This window comes from Podarcis vaucheri (genome assembly GCF_965113315.1).
Source record: "Podarcis vaucheri genome assembly, chromosome: 15".
Classification (NCBI taxonomy): Eukaryota; Metazoa; Chordata; class Lepidosauria; order Squamata; family Lacertidae; genus Podarcis; species Podarcis vaucheri.
In genome coordinates this window covers 16,585,245-16,603,251 of record NC_138753.1, presented here as the reverse complement: position 1 = coordinate 16,603,251, position 18,007 = coordinate 16,585,245, and the positions used below count along the sequence as shown (strand labels likewise).

Genomic DNA, 18,007 nt, shown 5'->3' with positions numbered 1-18,007 from the left:
TCCAAGGGAGACGAACCCCGCCGAATTGGGTGTGGACGTGGCTACGTGTGCCGAGTGGAGCCAAGCACTCGGGAGTTTTCAGACTGGGAGGCTGGCAGTGCTAAGCAGGGGGCGGCTCTGTGTGCATCATCTGGGAGGAGGAGAGGGAGGTGAAGCAAGGCCGCCCTCCCTAGCAGGGCTGCACAGCTCCAGTGCCTTTGACTCCCTGCACTGGATTTTGGTGGGGGAGAAGAGGCTCCAAGAGGGTTGCCATGGCACAACGTTGGCTGTCCTACTACACAGCACTGCTTGCAAGAGGCTCCAGCAAGCAAAAGAGCACCCCCTCCTCTTCCAAGGAGCTCCCTTCATTTTGGGACAGAACACCCCAGCTCCTCTCCCTCTTGAAGCGCGAAAGCCCAGTGTCTGCCAGCTTTTTTCATACAGTGGAGACAACGGTGTGAGAGTGTGTGCGTGAGCCTGCCTAATTCTAAATTTAAGAAAAAAATATTTAAACATTTTTTAACAAAATGAAACTTTATTTTTGTATTTAAGCTAAATTGCCTTTGAATTCCTTCAAGCTTGGTTCATAGAAGTGTGTGAAAGTGCAAAGCTGTTCATTAGGAAATTAGCTGGGGTGGGGAGCTCTGAGGAGCGGGAGGTGGCCGGGCTGCAACAGTCTCAGGCTGGGAGCCCCTCGCCTGCCTCTCCCCCCCCCCATCCCATGTTCTTTTATAATGTGGATGTGGCTTTGTCTGTCCTGTAATGCTTGAGAGCTCTTGCACATTTAGAGGGTGCCTGGCATGGGGAGTGAGTGTTTTGTCTGGGCCATTGGAGGGGCAGTAGCCAAAAGCTTCCATCCAACCCCTGGATGTGGGGTGGGGGAAGTTTCTAAAAGAACGAGGCTTCCACAGATCACTGCCTTGTGCATAAATGACACTGGCATGCTGGTAGTAAGCGGAGCAGTGCCTTGCTATGGGAATGGTGCTGTCTTTAAGAACCCCCTTTGTATCCCTCCCCCCCCAAAAGAAACCCAATTCTCTGAAAGTGGAGACAACAGGTGCTTCCTGAGTTCGGGCTGCCTCTCTCCCTTTACCTCAGTCACGTCTCTGCCCAGCCAGGTAGCCACCACATCCTGAGCTTGCTAAGGGAAACAGCTTGGGACCCTCCCCGCCACCCCAGGCTGCATCCTTTCCATTGATTGCGTGCAGAGTGCCAGCGTCAACTGTGTGAGTGGGATGACGTCTGTGAGGATGGGGAGAATGATTGACTTTTTTAAAAAAAAGAAAACGTCGCAATGAAGACTTGGATCATTCCTGTTGAGGGTTTTAGCGTGAATGTGCAATTTCTTTTCCTTGCTTATGTTGATTTAAAATAAAAACAAAACTGCTTGAGATGGAGAGTGTCTTTCTGTTTTAGCGGGAGGTATTTCCCAAAGGCGGCGACAGCCAACTCACCCCCGGGTTTTCCTGAATGATGGAGGGAGGCCTGCCCACTTCAGATGGATCTGCATAGCACAAAATTATTTCCTTATTTATACTCCAGCAAAGGCAACACGCATGTCATTCCCAAGCAGGTAATAGGCCACTGACCTTGCTTAGCTTCAGTGAGGTTGGGTCTGTACCTGCAGACTGCATGTTCTGGGCAGACAGAAGTGGCAAAGACCAGTAGTTTCAAGACAGCTCCTTCCAAGAGTAGAATTAAACAGTGCGGGGTGGGTGCCTTTTAAGGTACAGCACCCACCACCCCAATAATGGCCAGTCCATCTACCAACATCCTGCCATGATTCACAACACTCTGGAATAATTTGGAGAAGGGGGGAGAATAGCACTTCTGTGCAAACTTTTATTCCAGAGCCTGCAAAGTTCTCTGGTGCCGACTTCCTATAGCAGAGTCTGTGTTGTCTTGTGATGGTCTTTACAAGGCAGGCTTCTTAAGTCTCTGGTTTCTTCTTCCTCTTCTTTTTCTTAAGAGGAAGGCATGGGTCTGCACCTACTTCAGTGACAGTCTGGGAGAACTCTTGTGAGGAGCTAGGGGCACAAAAATGGCAGGTGTTAGCAAAGGTACAAGCAGCCCTCTATCCCCAGCTCCTCTAAGCCTTCCCTCTTCCTGAAGCTCCATGGCTCTGGCTTGCAAGTCCCACCACCTCTAGCCGGGTAAGCAAAAGGCATCACCAAGCTCCAGCCAAGCAGAAGGACTGAGTGGAGTGTGACCTTTGGAGGATCAAAAAGGCCTGGAGGGCTGTGTATGCCCTGCTTCACACAATTGGAAGAATCAGCATGGCTGATCAAAGCAACCTGCAAAGGCCTGCTTGGCCGCCACCTCCTAGGCTACATGGACCTATTTTGCATGCTGCTTAAATAGGAGCATGTAATTTAGTATAAAAGGAGAACAGGGAGGGCTGTGTCTGTACGCTAGAATCCTCAAAACTTTGGATTAGTGTTATGTTTCCCCACAAAAAAAATTATGTTGCTGTTTTCACTCTATACAGTAAATACTGTGTGCGCCCCAGCACCAAATGCATATTCCCCACTGCAGCCCCTCTTGAGTGTTGTGCCTGGATCATGCCCCTCCAGTCCTTTCTCCAGCATAGTAAAAAGGGTAGCAAGTGCCCCACTCACCTGGGCCCGGAGGCTCCTGCCGGCTGCCTCTCCAAGACCGCCACGAAGAAGCCGTTTGTTAGTGTTTCCTTTGGGGAAGCCCTCAGGAAACACTTTGCCTTGGCGCAAGTGGCCAAGCCCCGCTGGGACCAGGAAGGCAGGACTTCCGCCAGCCTGCAAGAAGGGGAAAGGCAAGACTCCTGTGAGTGGCAAGCTCTCTTGTGGCCTCCCTCTGGCAGTGGAATGGAACCAGCAGATAACACCCCACCCACTTTCAGTCTTGCGGAGGCACCCATCCTTAACTTCTTAACAAATACAGGAGGTTGTACTGGGCTTGGCTGCGTCCGGAGAGGACAGTGATGCAGCAGGAGTCACCAAATCATTCAGGATGGAAGAAGTACAGGTTCCTGAGGCAGGAGGCTAAACTCTATCCTGGGTTTTGACGCTCGAGGTGTGTGTTTTTAGGACACACCTTATTTTTATGGTAAATTTTGTTTTTAACATAGGCAGCAACCATTTTAGGCTCATCCAATATGTGCACGACCAGAAGTGACCCAAAAAATCACAAAAAGGGGTGATTGCAGGCTTTCTCAGTGGTGTTTCAAATACACACAATTTCGCTTAAACATGCAGTGCCTTGGAATGAACCCCCACGTAAATTGGGAGTTGCCTGTATAGTATTTTAATGCTATAACCTGTGAAGGGGATATGATTGATTAACTAACTAACTAACTAACTAACTAACTGGTGGTCCTTCCGGCCTCCTCTCCTTTATTGACCTTGCATCCTCATTCCTATGTCTGAATGTATTAGGTAAAGCCCTCCAGGACGGTGGCATAAGGCTGAACCGCCTTGGCCCCCAAGCCAGCTCTGTCAAACCTGCCTGTGTTTTGAGCCCTGCAGCCACCATTACCCTCTGACCGACCCCCTCCTCTCCGGTACCTGAACTCCTTTCCCCATTGCTTCAGCACATCCAGCACCACATCCTCATTCTCCTCCTGGTGCACTGAGCAGGTGGAGTAGACCAGGCGCTGGAGAGCAGGGAACTTCAGCGCATGAGCCAGCATCTTCTGCTGGAACCTGGACAGCGCCTGCAGGCGCTCGGGGAGGTTGGCATTCTCTTCCTCAACTGGCACCCGGCTGACCATTCCTGGGAACAAAGGTACATGAGACGGACCCAGCCTTCCCTAACCTGGTGCTATAGGCTACAACTGCTCCAAGGCTGCAGGGTTGGGCTCCGCAGGTTAGGTTGGTGGTAGATGGAGCTCAGCTTTCAGGCTGAGATCTGCCTGGCAGCAACTGGCCCCAGTCCTGAGCATACCTAATGGGCAGGCCCTGCCCTAAAATAGGCAGCCTTTGCTATAGGGTTGGGCTGGAGCTCACAGTGCAGAAAACGTAAGAGTCCAGAGATTATTTGGCCCACCAGAGTCTCTATGATGGAAGTTTCCATAGGAAGCCTTTGGTATAAATTCATAAAGTGAACCCTGGTCAACTCCAACAGGTTTCGCAAACTCTGGAGAGACCATCACTCACCCCATCAGGAAGAGGAAGGGCCAAAAGGTATCCTTAGTGAGACTAAAAAATAAATAAATAAAAGCAAATGCACCTGGCTTCCTGGCTTAAGAGGGCAGCAGATGATTGCCTGGGGCTCAGAGGCCACCTCTGTGGCACCAAGACTGAGTAGCCAAGCACTTAGGACCACCCCAGAGCAGTTACTGCCTCACGGATCTCTCAGCACGCAAAACCCTGACACCCCATGGTACATTTGCTTGCAGTTGTGCAAGACCAAAGCTGGAGTTCCACAGGATGGGAATATCTGCTCCCCAAGACCTTTCTCCTGCTCACCTGAGCCGCTGCATGAGGGATCCAGGAGGATGTATCTCACAGAGCTGTACTTGGGATCAGCAGGGTCTGTGGCTAAGAAGTCTTGGTGTGCCAGCTGGTAGCAGGTGGCCCCTGCCCTCACCAGCATGGTGCTCATTGTGGCCAGGCGCTTGGCATCCAGGTCAAAGGCAAAGATCTGCCTGTGCATTGGAAGTATGAAAAGCGCCGTGAGTGTTCACAGCCAGAAAGTCAGAAAGAGAGAGAAACCCAGAAGAAACACAGCAAGCATGTCAGGGAGGGCAGAGTCCTCTTCCAGAGAAATTGACACTCCTCACCCCCACCCTGCAAACCCCAGCCCAGTCTTCCTCTCCCATTGACTGAGCTTAGCCAATCATAACTCTCACTATGGCCAGCAGGACCCACACCTGTCAAACTGAATGAAGCCTAGTCTCTCTCCTGCTCCAGGTCCAATAAGTGGCACAATTGGCCATAAAGGGTAAGGCAGGCCCTGGGAGAAAGAAGCTTGGTGGGGAGAGGAGAGACAGGCACACAGGACTTATTGCCTCTCTCAAAACTCACTAAGGTCTAAGCCTAGAGTGAGATGGGGCAGTGTAGCCTTAGGGCTACAGGGTGCATCTCTCCCCACAAGTGCCAATTGCCCCAGCTGGGTCCCCAGATATCCCTCTTGCCACTGAGGACCTACTTGGCTTCCCTGTACTTACCCCTTGTTCTTCAGGATAGCAGCAAGCTGACTGGTTTTGTTGCCGGGGGCAGCACAAGCATCGATGATGTGGGACCCCGGCAGGGGGTTCAAGAGGAAAGCAGGCAGGCAGCTGGCCTATAAGAGGAGCCAAGTCAAAGTGGAACTTGAGACCTGCCTCTTCCAAACACTCCCTGGCCTCAGCAGGGGGTTCTCAGCACCCCACAAGCACATGTTAACCCTGCCAGCCTATTCCCACCCACACCTAGGGAGACAAGCAGGCAGACCAAACAGCACCCAAAAGCTGGTGTCTCCTTTGTAGACAAAAGCCAGTAAGGGTACATTTACATTCTTGTCTTTTAAAGGGCAGATCTGTCTCAAAGACGAGCATTCGCTGCATTGCATTCACCAGATTTCAGAAGCCCCGCCAACATTTTTGTGATCTGATTCAGCAACCAACATTTTTGTGATCTGATTTGGTATAAGGCAGAGTCCAATGTCCATGGAAACACAATTCCTGAAGGAACCCCGAAGCCACAGTTAGAAGAAAGCAGAAGTCTGTTTCAGGAACCCAGCACTTCCAGGGGCAACAGGTAGGAGGTTGCTGGGGCAAAAATGACCCTCCCCCGCTTTCCGGTTCCACAGCTGGAGAACGCCACCCTTACCTTGTCCTGAAGAATTATGTGCCCAGCTGTATACAGCTGGTTCTCATGCAGGTCCGTCTGTGGAGCAAAGATGAGCAGCTCTGGAAGGTGGGGATCCAGCAGGAATTTCTTCCCGGACAAGGAGCTCACATCCTCTAGGCTGAAGGGAAATACAATGGGATGTGGAGTTAAGTTTCATTCCACGTCCCCAACACCCACACAGCCCAGAGCCAGCTAGCTGTGCCCTCCCAAGGCAGGCAATCCATGCCAGAGAGAATCTGCCCACTAATGGAAAAAGCTCTTCCTCCTCCTCCAATTGGAGGGCTTTCAACTATCTGGAAGAGATCTGAGTAGGAACACCAAACAAATCTAGCCACGGTTTTGAGCCCATTGCTGGCTAGCAGGCGGACACCCTGAAAGTACCAGCCTCTCCCAAGATCACGCAGGGCCTGAGAAGGAGGGAAGGAATATCAAGCTCACCTGGCTGCTTTACCCAGGTAAGAGTAGCCCTGGCGCTTGAAGTAGTCAACAACGTCACTCACACACGTCTTTAAGGTGTTCACTCGGACGTATCGCGGCACTCGAGGGGCTGGAAACAAACAAGGAACTTGGGATACTGAGTTCTCAAACTGAGCTGCTGGTCTTCCTTCATCATCAACCATGAAGACTCCCACCCCCTTCCGCCCCTGTAGCTGGTCTTGAGGTGTAGAGACAGAAGTGAGTCTGCAGTCTAAAAATTCTCCTATGTAAATAAAACTTGATAGACCAGGAGCCTCATCTTGCACCACCAGGATATGCACTTATCCAGGCTGTAGAGCTGCTCACTCTCAAAGCCTGCTTCCCTGTCTCTCTGCCCCACTTCAAAGCACCTTTCCCTGGGAGGCAGCCCAAGTCAGAGCCTGTGCATTTTCTCCCAAGAACAGCATTATGTTTGGGGAGATTCCGGAGACTATGCATTTTGGCAGCCATGAAATATTAAGATAGGTTCTTCCAGTGCAGTAGCCTAGATATTGGAAAGGCACCTCATGTCCAGCCACCTACCTTGGCCGGCCCCTCCTGCCGCCATCGGTGGCAGCAGATCTTCATTGCGGCTCACTTTCTTCTGGACTTTCAAGCGGGCAAGTTCGGCCTGCAGACGGGCACGATGCTTCAGGACCAGGACCTTGCCATGCCCACCACCACGCAGGCCCTTGCCAAAGAGCAAGTCATACACCAACACCTGAAAAGGAAGGAGAGGGGCACCAGTGGGTGACAGCACGGGGTACTTGTTCTGGGCATGGGGGAGCCCAGGGGCTGGGGCTGCAACCGCCCCTCATGCTCACCTTCGCCAGGTGCGGCTGCAGCTTCTTCTCAGCACGGAGCAAGCCAGCAGCCTCCAGTATAGCGTCCAGCACAGGAGAATAGCGAAGGGTCTCCGAAACGAGGGCGCAGAGCAGCCGGGGGTTCTGGAAGAGGGGCAGGGATCATTGTCGCTAATGGAGCAAAGACTATTCGTGTTTTACAGCTAAGTGGACACTTTACTCCAACCTCCCCCATGCTGTTGCTTCCAAGGTGCTTTGGACTACACCTCCCATCAGCCCCATGGCTATCCTTAGTCCCTGCTGGCTAGTACTGATGGAAAACACAGTCCAAAACACTTGAAAAATGCCAACTTGGGAGTGGGGCTGCTTTACTTGCTGCTATGACCACTTTGAACACTTGATTTAGGTAACAAGCACTAACAGGGAATTCTATTTTTAAGTTTGGAAAGAAACCCCCCCTCCCGCACACACCTAAAATAATAATTTGATGGACAGCTGGGCTCCGCACTTTACCCCAGGGAACCCATGGCCTTCTGTATGTTGTTGGACTATAGCTCCTATCATCCCTTGCCACTGGATGCACAGGCTGATGGGAATTGGAGTCCAGCAACATCTGGAAGGTCTCAGGTGCCCCCCCCTTAACAGCTTAGCACAGCTTCAGCTTCAGCAGATCCCTCTCTTTTCCTATCATCTCTCTTGGCTATGAGTTCAAACTATAAAATCCCTGCAGCTCAGCTTTTTCTTATTTTATTGCTTTAATTCAAGATGCCATTTGCCTTTTTTTAAAGCTTGCTGCTCTTTATCTGTTCAACTCACCTGAGCATTTAAAAAGACTGCCAGAAAAACCCTGGAGAGTCACTGCTGCCAGTGTAGACTAGAAAATACTGTGTTAGGTGCATTGATGAACACCTGGATAGCTGAGCTAGTGGAGCATAGGATTCTTAATCTCAGGGTTGTGGGAATCTTATGGTCCCTTCTAACTCCAGGAATGGCCTGGCTTGATATAACAAAGTGGCTTTATATCCTCCTATAAAATACACCTGTTGGACCAGAGCAAAGTTGGTCCATTCCCCTGCCTCATCAGGCTGCTTCCCCACAGTGGCCAATCTGATGCAGGGCCTGAGGGTGACGCCCCCTTCTCTGACGTCATCCACTCGCTATTGACATCCCAAGATAGACAGCCCCCGCAGGTGGCGATTCCATTTGCACCATCGCAGTCGGCAGCAGCCTCCGACTCTGCCATAAATCTGCCTGACCCCGTTTTGTAGAGGCCCCTCCTTTCGCCAAGCTTGTCACTCCAATTTATGCAAATACATGCAAATATCTATTTCTACTCGCCTGGAATCGGCTCCCGTAGACCAGGGTCTTGAGGGCACCCTCCCGGCGCTCCAGTCCGGCCAGGACCGAGGCAGCCGCGCTGTATAAGCCGGGTCCCACGGCGGAGCCACTCTTCCGCCCGCGTTCCCGCATGGCGCCAAGCTCTGAATACGCATGCGCAGGGAAAGGGAGCCGCGCATGCTCGCGGGTGGGTTAGCGGAGATGCTCGTAGAGCTGCGAATCTTAGACGTTCGTCGCTCGGCGAGTTTCCGGGTTCGATGTGGCATTCTTCACAGCCGCTAGCGCTTCCCAAAAAAATCCTCGGAGAGAAATCAAAGGCTTCGGCAGCACGCCGGCTTCAAGCTCCACATCCCAATGCAGTGTAATGCAATGGCACGCGTCTACTTGGAATAACGGGGCTCCGTTGAGTTCAGTGGCTCTTACTCCCAGGGAAGTATGTGTAGGGCTGCAGCCTGAAAAGACTTGTACTGTATACCGCTTTCAGCCTCAAAAGGCTCAATAAGTGGCTCAGTTATATAATCAGATTTCTTATCTGTGCCCCTGCCTTTACCATCAGGCCACACAGGTAAGACAGGACCATAAAGCAAGAAAAGTGCAAAAACGATTATAAACAGTTCTATAGGTAGAACAATTGAGAACAATTCTGTGTATAAAAACTATTCCAACGGTGACCAAAAAAAGTCTCAAATAAAACCAGGCACAGGACTTGAAATTCCCTACTGACTTCCTAGGGAAGCAGGATAATCCAGGCAAAGATGCAGCAGGCTGCCCCTCCCAAACAAGATTTTGGGGTTGAGCAACTGGAAGTCCCCCAAGCCCCTGCAGGAAGGAACTTGTCCCTTGGTGGGAATTGCTGACAGGGAGCCGCTCTCCTTAAGGTCCTCTGACCCCACTACACACACATCTGTCAAAGGCAGAGCCGGTCCTGGCACAAGGCCTCCTTTCTAAGGGTCAGCACAGTCAGGACCCTCAGCAGATAGCTGAGATGAAACTCTTTTTGAGGCAAGTTTCACCTTGAAAAATGCCCAGCAGAGACAGAGACAGAGACCTAGCTAGCTCCCACCAAACAGGGATCAGCCCAACACCTCTTGCTCACCCTCCCATTACTCCCTCATTTTCTTTTTGCAATTTTGGTGGCCATCAAGGAAACTTGGGGTTCAGTGAACCCCGAAAGGTCAGCAAGGCTGCTTTTGTACAACTTTATTTCTCTTCTCAGGAACATCAACATTGGAGACTTCAAGTCTACCCTGCAACAATAAGGCTGGGAAAAAGTAATGTCTGAGCCAGAAGTCTTATCTGTTGCCAGTTAGTTGGTAAGCGTAAAGAAGTCTTTGGCGCCTGATGGACAAATAAATGAGTGCCAGGCGTGGCCAAGCCAGGGTGTGTGGGGAGGAGAACAAATGTTTTGCAAGGTGAACATTCAAGGTAAATGTGCAGACGCATGAATGGGTGGATGTGCTGCTGACCTCTGATTTTTCACAGTAAGTTGTGTGGTTCGGAGTTCCCGCTTGGGGGACACATGGATTGATTTGAAGGGGTAGAAGTAGTTGACTCTTTGCGGACAGGAGCATTTCCCCAAAAGGAAGGGTCTCTGAATCCCAAGCCTTGGTGTTTTCTAAGCCCTGTGATTACGGGTGAAGGGCAAGTGAGCAAGGAAGGCAGAAAGCAAAAGGCAACTGAGCTGTGGAAGGTAAGGATGCTCTCCTTGGTCAACACAGGTTGGCAGCAATGACTTGCCAGAGCTTCAGATGGGGCTGCTCCCTGTCCTACCTGGAGATGCCAATGGGGATTGAACCAGGGACAGGTACTCTGCCACTGAGCAAAGGTCCTTCCCCAAGGTTGATGGGAGTCATCAGAGACCAACCAACTCTGGAGGGCCACCACGGGTTCACCATCTCTGCACTTAAGGGGGTTACAATTCCTCTGTCACTCTAGCTTCCTCAGCATCTTTTAACTGTCCCTCTTCCACCACTGAAGAAAACACACACTATTCCCCTCTCAGCTCTGTAATGCCATTCCCAAGCAAATTTGTTGCATCTCCTTAAAAGAGGCCTGAAGGCTGGTGCCCCTGGGACTGCAGAGCACTTCTGATGTCTTCGAGCAAAGGAGCCAGGTGTTGATCTCCTGGTAAGTATGGAATGACAGTTACCTGGATGCTGACCTCCCTTCCTCCCTTCCTGTTTTCATGACTCAGGAGCAAATTCATTTCCCCCAGTCCCAGCCTTGTTATTTTGCTTTGCGTGTGCTCAGGGACACTCTTACTTCTCCCTAAGATTGCATCGCTTCTTTACTTGTCATCTTATCAGTTCTCATTTGTTGCAGGAGGTCTGTTAATCAGGAGGAACAAGAATTGCTCTCATTTCCCCTTGCTCCCCACAACTGGAGTTTCCCACGACAGGGTGCTGGGCTTCCAGGACTAGGTTAAGAAAAGAAACTGGTGGGCAAAATGGCCAGGAAGATGAGCATCGACCAGCTGGAAGACCAGCTGCTCTGCCCCATTTGCCTGGAAGTCTTCAAAGAGCCCCTGATGCTCCAGTGTGGGCATTCATACTGCAAGATCTGCGTGGTCGCGCTTTCAGTTGACCTGGAGAGCCAGTTCCTTTGCCCGGTGTGCCGGAAGGCTGTGGACTGCAGCAGTTCCCCACCCAATGTCAACCTGGCTCGTATCATTGAGGCGCTGCATGCTGCAGGCAGCTCAGATCCCAACGAGGAGTCCTGCCCTAACCACCACAACCCCCTCAGCCTCTTCTGTGAGCAAGACCAAGAGGTGATCTGTGGTCTCTGCGGCACCATCGGCACCCATCAGCACCATAAGGTCACCCCCATCTCGACCATCTACAGCCGGATGAAGGTAAGTGCTTGGATGGTGTGGGGAGCTTAGGCAGAAGGTGGATCCTGAACAGATTCCTGGTGGACCACCAAATGCCTGCTGGTTGCCCATTTAGGTGGACCTTGGTCTGATCCAGCAAGACAGCTTTCAGTGTCTTAATTTTTTATTTAAAAAAGAAGGAAGGGAAGGGGCTGTAGTTCAGTAGTAGTGCATCTACATTCCTTGGTGAAAGGTAGCTCCATATCTTCTCTGGTGTAATACGGGGAAGGGCCATAGTGTCCCTGCCTTGCATGCTGTAGGTTTCAGCAACATTGCTATTTGTTTGGGGGTCTAGAGCAGCCTCCCCCAGCCTGGTGCTTCGTGTTGTGCTTTGGGCACAGGTGTGTTCTGAAAAGGGGGTGTGGGGAATCACGTGTAGATCAGGTGCCTGTGATCAAGGGCAGCTAGAGGAAGCAATGAGCCACAAGGTTTGCCTTGAGGCAAACAAAGAGCCTTGGAAATGGGAATGGAAAAGCAAAGCAAGGCTGTCCCGGCTCCTTTGAGTGTGCCTGTTACTAGGTAGGACAGAGATAAGCCAGAAGTGGTCAAATCTCTCCTGCCCACAAATGGGTGTGTCTGGCTCCCAGCAGAGCCAGACTCTAGTGCTAGCATATGCCTATGCTAACAATGAGCTTGTGAATTGAAAGCCCTGACCTTGACCCCTGGCCTGACTCCACCTCCCAGATATCTGAACAGGTTGTGTGTGTGTGTGTGTGTGTGTGTGTGTGTGTGTGTGTGTGTGTGGAAAGCCTCTTCCCTGCCTGAAGAGACCCCCAAGAGATTCTTTTGCCAAAGAAGGCGATTCTGGCCTAGGTGGATCAAAGGTCTGACCCAGCAGAAGGCAACCTACATGTATCCTTTCCATATGTGAGTTTCTCTTTCCCTGGTACCTGGGGTGGGGGCTCCAGATGGTTGTAGGGGGTGTATAGCCCAGAATTCCATCTTAAAACAGAGACATAGGACACTGCATTATTCTGAGAGTCAGAGCATTGGTCTAAGTTTAGTATTGCCCACCCTAGGGCTGGGAGGTTTTTTCAGTCTTCCAGGCAACCTAACAAGGGGGCCCAAGGCAAAAGTGGGCCGGGCAATGAATGTAAATGTTACCTTGGCACTGTAGCCATGTTTCTACACGCAGTCACATGCCCCTCTCTCTCCTCTGTCCATGAGCAAAAGGTGTTAGTCGAGTTCAAGGACATATTTCCAGCCAGGCAAAAACACTCAAGGTGCAAAGCAGAGCCAGGAGGTACATGGCCTAGGAAGAAGGGGTGGGCCTTGGGAAGAGTTCCAAGGCCCAGGTGAGGTTCCTCACTCCTGGCACACACTGACTGGCAGCAGCTCTCCAGGGTTTCAGCCAGGGAATCTTTCCCAGTCCTATTAGGAGATGTTGCCAGGGCTTGATCCAGAGACTTCTGCATGCAAAGCAGCTGTTCTGACCCCACTGACCTAGAACCATTCCCCTTTACGTCAGCTGGACACTGTTGGAAACATAACGGCAAGCTGGACTCCCCTTGGCCTGATCCACTAAAGCTGTTTCTGTTTCTGTTTCCTCAGGAGAAGCTCTCTGCGTGGATGACGGAGGTGCAGAAGCAGAAGGGGAGCTTGGATGAGCACGCCAGCAGGCTGATGAACAACAAGACACGCATTGCGGTGCGTCCAGGGAATCAGACTATATGTTGGGTCCAGGGAGCTAACTGTGTTCAGCACTGGGAACTGAGTTGTGGAAATTAACATCCAGTTTCCAAAATGTTCAGGTTTCATTTCAAAATTAGATTCTAAAAACAAAACAAAACCTTGAATCTGAACCTTAACTCATACTACTGAATGATTTTAAATATAATTTGATACCTCCTATATCCAACAGAATCTTCAATGATGAATGTTAAAATGCAAACTTCTTAATCTTGCTGCCAAGGACACAGGGTCAAGCCAACTTGAAATGCAAGCTTTGCCACCAGCTTCTCCTACTAAAGAGCGCTGTGACAGGCAGCCTCTTGGAAACAGCCCCAGAAGGCAGTTGCCAGAATTAACCCGTGCACACCTCAACTCACATTAAGCCACGCCGCATTCTAGTGTTAGTTGTGTTTCTGAATTCCCCCTCAGAATGAGTCCGATGTCTTCAAATGGGTGGTTCGGAAGCAGTTCCAGGAACTGCACAGGTACATCGATGAGGAGAAGGCTAGGTTCCTGGGGCGGATTGAGAGGGAGGCAGGCCAACTTATCGCCTCCATCGAAGTCCAGGTGAATCAGACGACAGACATCTTGCAGAAGCTGAAGGAGCTGGAGAATTCCCTGGAGAAACTCAACAACGAAGGCCAGTTGGATTTCATAAGGGTATGTCTGCCTGCCTGGTGCTGTCTGAGGCAGAAAATCCAAATGGCTAACAACACCTTCTCTCTACCACACACTTGATTCACATAGGGGAAAGTTCAACTTGAGGGTTTGGGGTATAGAGGAGGGCTATAGGAGCTGTGGGGTCCATAAAAGCAGGGGTGCTCTACAGCCCCAGTTCAATTTGCCCACATTTTTCACACCTTTCCCTGTGTCCTGCCTTTAAGCCTAAGGTTCTGTTATAGATGCAGTAGCAGCATAAGCTCACTAAAGCTTTCTTCATCTCTTGTTTTACAGAAATACAGATCTCTTCCCTCCAGGTATGTTGAAAGGGGAGGGGAAGAGAGAGAGAAAGAAAGTGTGTGTATGTGTGCACTGTGGAGTCTCAGGGGATCCATGGAATGGGCCCATGGTCAAAAAGCGACAAGGGATCAGATGCATGCCTATCATAGTCTCTCCAACCTCCCCCCACCCCAAGATGCAACACGTATTCATTATCTTCCTCCCACAGCAATTATTTAATGCAGCTTTTACAAATCTGGTGCCCACCTGTTGCTCTGAACTACAACTCCCAGCTGTGCTGTCTGGGGCTAAAGGGAACTGTAGTCCACAACCACTGAGCTATGCCCTCCTACTTTCCTGAAAATATGAGGGAGCCACTGCAGATCTTCAAGGTCAGAGTGCTTCCTCGGCAGCATCACTCCAACAATTAAATTGGGGCCAGGTAGTTGGAAAGCTGTAGCAGATGATTAAGACTCAAGTATTAAAATCATGATGAAAATCAATATGCTGCCCTGCTCCCCCAGGTCTGAGCTCCCCCGCCAGCATCTGGCTGATGGTATGTTCAGCGCAGTCTCCTTTAAGCCTGACTTCCACCAAGATGACATCAAGATGATGGTGTGGAAGAGACTACTACGCAAAGTCCTCCCAGGTACAGCCGCTGTTGGAGAGGAAGCCAACAGGCTCCTCAGAGGTCTTAAAGCAGCCTTCCTCAACCTGGTGCTCTCTTTGTGGACAACAACTCCGCAGAGCCATTGTATTGCATTTATAAACAGGTTTTTAAACAGCTTTAAGCAGTGCACAATATTTCTGCACATATACCATAATATACGGTAAATGTAAGTGTCATCACACTGCAGTTCACTTGTCCCCAGACAGGTGACACTGCAAACTAGAGTGTTACACCAAGCTGGGCTCTCAGAGCTGCTGGGCCATCACAGCAGCATCAGAAGGTGAGGAGGACATAAATGAAGATGGAAGTGGGCAGTTGGGCAGCTCAGAGCAGAGCAGAGCAGCAGGCAGGTGGTCCAAGTAAGCTGTGAAGGTTTGTTGAGTCTAAGGGGAGGAGGTGGGTGGCTTTGGCAAGGTAAAAAGGGAGGAGGTAGCTTTTGTGAAGAGTAAAGGGATGGGTGGGTTCCTTGTCATTGTAAAATGAATTATATTTACCTGTAAAAGGTGGATTGACCCCTGCTCAGGATCCCTCCTGATTTTCACCCCTTTTCTTAGCTCCAGAGATGCTGAAACTGGACCCAGTGAGTGCGCACCCCATCCTGGAGCTGTCCAAGGGAAACACCATGGTCCAGTGTGGGGTGTTCTTCCAGAGGCGAGGCAGCAACCCTGACCGCTTCGACTACAGCAACTGCATCCTGGGTAACAAGGGCTTCTCCTGGGGGAGGCACTACTGGGAGGTGATTGTGGGCCTCAAGAGCCACTGGCGTTTGGGCATCGTCAAAGCCACAGTCAGCCGCAAGGGCAAGCTGAACAAGAGCCCTGAGCATGGGGTGTGGCTAATCGGCCTGAAGGAGGGCAAGGTCTATGAGGCCTTCAACAACCCACGCGTGGTGCTGCCGCTCTCAGCCCGCCCCCAGCGCATCGGGGTCTACTTGCACTACGAGAAGGGTGAGCTGACCTTCTACAATGCCGACAGCCCTGACGAACTGGTACCAATTTACACCTTTCAAGCAGAGTTCCAGGGCAAGCTGTACCCCATCCTGGACATGTGTTGGCATGAACGGGGCACCAACACATTGCCCATTGTCCTGCCTACGCCCACCATGCTGCAGGTCCAAGAAGATGATGGGCTCAATGCCCAGGAGCCCACCAAGTTGTAAGTGGGCAGTTCCTGCCTGCTGAGCTGCAGAGTGAGTGCCATGTTGCTGCAACTGCAGGGGAGAAAGGCACCAGCCACAGACTGCTCTGCTCCAAAGCATGGCAATCTGGACCAGAGAAACCCTGATCAAGGTGTAACTGGATTTGTATTCTCACAAGGGAACAGTCCTCACATATACAAGGTGGGCTCCAGAGGTCTGTTTGAGAACCTTTTGCCTTCAGCTCAGCTGAAGGAGTCAGAACATAGCTGGTTAATCAAGGAGCCAAGTTAAGCATCTCAAGAGCAAGTGAGAGAGACAGCTCAATACCTTTTGGTGCCTGCTTTGAAGAAACCCAGTGATCCCCCAAGGAGGAGAACTTCCTTTTTTCTAGACGGCATGGTCCATGGATCAGCTCAGTCATTCTCCCTGCTAACTGTCCTTGATGGCACTCTCAATCTGTTCAACCAACTCACCTTGCCTCTGGGCTGCCTCTAGGAAACATGCCAGTTAATTGATGCTTAAACTTCAAAGGCCCATTGCTTCCCTCTCTGCCTTTTAGTCTTCTTCACCAGGAAGCTTAAAGGCTAGATTTCATACAGCTTCCTGACACATTGCTACAATCGTCCTGCATTTGCCAATGCCATGGGGCCACATTAAAAAGGGGGGAAGATTAAAGGCTGAAACTGTCCTACTGATGTCTTTGAAAATGCTTTCCCATGACATCCCTTTGGTCTGCCGCAAATGCACTTTAGAGGTTGCACCAGAGCATTATGTTTAATCCGTTTTAATGCACACTTTGCCAACATTGTGCCTTCAAGATTACTTGGGCTAAAACGCCACAGCCAACTCAGCTCTTTTATGCCTGTTTTGATGGGAGTACAGACATACTGGTCAGGACTGATGGCACTAGTTTGGGGAAGGCTGGTTATGGGTTGCTCTTAAGCAGGGGTGGAGAAGCTGTAGCCTTCCAGGTGTTTCCAAACCATAGCTCCCATCTTCTCCAGCCATTGGCCAAGCTTGCTGAGGCTGGTGGAAGCTGTAGTTCAGTAGCAACGGCAGCCCCATAGACTCCCCATGCCTGTTCTTAAGTGTTCTATCCTCCTTAGTCTGAAGCTTCCCTCTCTACCACTTCCTTTAGCATCTAAAAAGTGAGCTTTAGAAAGATTAAGAATTGACAGTCCCTACCTGCAGGCTGAAGGGACGCGGGTGGCACTGTGGGTTAAACCACAGAGCCTAGGACTTGCTGATCTGAAGGTTGGCAGTTTGAATCCCTGCGACAGGGTGAGCTCCCGTTGCTCGGTCCCTGCTCCTGCCAACCTAGCAGTTCGAAAGCACATCAAAGTGCAAGTAGATAAATAGGTACCGCTCCGGCGGGAAGGTAAACGGCGTTTCCGTGCGCTGCTCTGGTTTGCCAGAAGCAGCTTAGTCATGCTGGCCACATGACCCGGAAGCTGTATGCCGGCTCCCTCGGCCAATAAAGCAATATGAGCACCGTAACCCCAGAGTCGGTCACGACTGGACCTAATGGTCAGGGGTCCCTTTACCTTTACCTTTACCTGCAGGCTGAAAGGAACACAAGGAAAGGAGCCTAGAAATGGAAGAGGACCATTGAAGCAGTGGTTCCATCCATCCATCCAAGGAGCTTCAAGCAGCAAACATGAAGTTATCCAGATTTATTTTCCTCCTTTGTTTAGTAGACACCCAAAAAGTTTACCCAAGGTGGCTGAATTGTCCAGTTGTTTTTATACTAGCTTTGCTTCCCATGCTTTTGTAACATGTTCGATCAAGGGCTTTTTAAAATTTTGTATGTACCTAATTCTGCAGCCTCTAGGCAGTGTAGAAGGAGTAAACAAATATTCCTGTTGCAATTAAAGACTATTGTGATGCAGCCACGGTGCAACTTGATACAGTAGCAGAATGGGAAATCCATTTTTATTCATCCTTCAGAAATACCGAGGTATTGCCAGCCTCCCGAACTACCAAAGAGTATCCACCACGTGGTCCTTCCAGATGGTGAGGGATCTCACAGGGAGCGAATCCCACTGCTGGAAATGTCTGCTTTCTACTTGCAGTTCTTGTGCTTGTGCTCGAGGTGGGAAGAAGTCACTGAACGCACCACCATCCATTCATGCTATACTTGGGTTGCTGATCCAAAGGTCAGCAGTTTGAATACCCGTCACAGGGTGAACTCCCATTGCTCTGTCCCAGTTCCTGCCAACCTAGTAGTTCGAAAGCAGACCATAGATAAATAGGTACTGCTGTGGTGGGAAGGTAAGTGCCACACACTATAGTCTCCTTTGACTGGACTTAACCATCCAGGGGTCCTTTACTTTTCAC

The 18,007-nt window shown here is 50.6% G+C and overlaps 2 protein-coding genes across 4 annotated transcripts; one reads left to right on the top strand and one right to left on the bottom strand.

Moving 5' to 3' along the window:
- Positions 1-1,801: 1,801 nt before the first annotated feature.
- NSUN5 (NOP2/Sun RNA methyltransferase 5) lies at positions 1,802-8,544 on the bottom strand. Its single transcript, XM_082201472.1, has 10 exons — positions 8,384-8,544; positions 7,067-7,189; positions 6,786-6,963; positions 6,225-6,333; positions 5,766-5,904; positions 5,123-5,238; positions 4,422-4,600; positions 3,519-3,726; positions 2,598-2,750; positions 1,802-2,006 (listed from the first exon to the last, which is right to left on the bottom strand). The coding sequence occupies exons 1-10, from the start codon at positions 8,513-8,515 to the stop codon at positions 1,910-1,912; spliced, it is 1,434 nt and encodes a 477-aa protein (XP_082057598.1). The 5' UTR covers positions 8,516-8,544; the 3' UTR covers positions 1,802-1,909.
- A 96-nt stretch (positions 8,545-8,640) lies between these two features.
- Positions 8,641-16,358, top strand: TRIM50 (tripartite motif containing 50). 3 transcript variants are annotated; one of them, XM_082201460.1, is made up of 7 exons: positions 8,641-9,864; positions 10,706-11,234; positions 12,804-12,899; positions 13,353-13,583; positions 13,878-13,900; positions 14,387-14,511; positions 15,087-16,358. In XM_082201460.1, the coding sequence occupies exons 2-7, from the start codon at positions 10,830-10,832 to the stop codon at positions 15,689-15,691; spliced, it is 1,485 nt and encodes a 494-aa protein (XP_082057586.1). In that variant the 5' UTR covers positions 8,641-9,864; positions 10,706-10,829; the 3' UTR covers positions 15,692-16,358. The 3 variants fall into 3 exon arrangements, with proteins under 3 accessions (XP_082057586.1, XP_082057585.1, XP_082057587.1); XM_082201459.1 differs by having other exon boundaries at positions 8,641-10,073; XM_082201461.1 differs by lacking the exon at positions 8,641-9,864 and adding an exon at positions 10,434-10,510.
- Positions 16,359-18,007: the final 1,649 nt, after the last annotated feature.

Excerpts from the sequence above, each read along its gene's own strand:
- NSUN5 (XM_082201472.1), bottom strand. The coding sequence starts at position 8,515 with ATGCGGGAACGCGGGCGGAAGAGTGGCTCCGCCGTGGGACCCGGCTTA. Across the intron at positions 7,190-8,383 it reads TCTACGGGAGCCGATTCCAG|AACCCCCGGCTGCTCTGCGC; the intron begins GCGAGTAGAAAT and ends CCCCTCTTCCAG. Across the intron at positions 4,601-5,122 it reads GCTATCCTGAAGAACAAGGG|GCAGATCTTTGCCTTTGACC; the intron begins GTAAGTACAGGG and ends TCCAATGCACAG.
- TRIM50 (XM_082201460.1), top strand. The coding sequence starts at position 10,830 with ATGGCCAGGAAGATGAGCATCGACCAGCTGGAAGACCAGCTGCTCTGC. Across the intron at positions 12,900-13,352 it reads ACAACAAGACACGCATTGCG|AATGAGTCCGATGTCTTCAA; the intron begins GTGCGTCCAGGG and ends ATTCCCCCTCAG. Across the intron at positions 13,901-14,386 it reads TACAGATCTCTTCCCTCCAG|GTCTGAGCTCCCCCGCCAGC; the intron begins GTATGTTGAAAG and ends CTGCTCCCCCAG.